At 76.8% G+C, this 946-nt stretch overlaps 1 protein-coding gene across 1 annotated transcript; it reads left to right on the top strand.

Annotated features, from left to right (window-relative positions):
• Positions 1-528, top strand: MNEG_14511 (hypothetical protein; the record flags this gene model as incomplete). The annotated part of the gene is made up of 2 exons (XM_014037016.1): positions 1-162; positions 367-528. Coding segments are annotated over 2 exons (324 nt in total), but the record flags the coding sequence as incomplete, so codon positions are not given.
• Between the last annotated feature and the right edge of the window lie 418 nt (positions 529-946).

The following is a 946-nucleotide window of genomic DNA, read 5'->3' as shown; positions in this document are numbered from 1 at the left end:
ATGCGGGAGCGGGACCAGATCGTATCCGCTGCGCAGCAGCTCCAGGCCGAGCTGCAGGCCGCGGCCGCAGCCGCCGCCGAGGGGCGCGCGGCGGCGGCCGCGGCGGACGGCGCGAAGCGGGAGGCCGAGGCGCTCCGGCAGGAGGCCGGCACCCTGGTAGAGGTGGGTGCTGCGCGCCGTGCGCAAGCCCCTGCGCAAACCCCGGACCACATCCGCACAGGTCCACGCGGCCTGCTGCTGGCATGGGCATCGCGCTCGCGATTGCATCCCGTTTTCTCGGCCGCGCCTCGCCCTGCCCTGAGCGAGTGGCGCAGAACGTCCCCCGTTTGTCTCAAACGGCCCGACCCGAACCCCGTCCGCGCCCAGGCGCGCCGCGCGGCCGAGCAGGAGTTGGCCGAGGAGCGCGCCGCCCGCGCCGCCGCGGAGGAGGCGCGCGCGCGCGCCGAGGGCGAGCGGTCGCGGCTGCAGCGCGCGCGGGACGACCTGGCGGCGGCGCTGCGGGTCGCGGAGCAGCGGGCGGAGGAGGCGGTGGAGGAGCAGGCGAGCCGCCGCGCGCTCCCGCGAGTCGCCGCGCATACTCTGCATGGCGGGGCCAAACTGGACTTTGCGGCATTTAGTGGCCCCTGCTAGCCGGCACAAGCCGCCTCTGCCTGCTGCCGGATCCCGCTCATCCAATTTTGCTGCTTTACCAGTGCTGTGATGCGCCACCTTCCCGCATCTCCCCGCGCAGGTCCGAGCAGAGGAGGAGGCCGCTGCGGCCCGGATGGAGCTCGCCGCCGCGCAGCAGCGGGGCGGCGGCGGCGGCGCGGGTCGCGCCGGCGGCGGCGGCGCGGCGGCGGAAGCGGAGCGGGCGCTGAAGATGGGCGCCGAGCTCGAGTCCGAGCGCGCGCGCGCCGCCGCGCTGCAGCAGCAGCTGCACGCCGCGCAGGCAGCCGCCGCGGAGGCC

Source organism: Monoraphidium neglectum (genome assembly GCF_000611645.1).
Source record: "Monoraphidium neglectum strain SAG 48.87 unplaced genomic scaffold scaffold04545, whole genome shotgun sequence".
Lineage (NCBI taxonomy): Eukaryota > Viridiplantae > Chlorophyta > Chlorophyceae > Sphaeropleales > Selenastraceae > Monoraphidium > Monoraphidium neglectum.
This window is presented reverse-complemented; position numbering and strand designations above follow the sequence as displayed.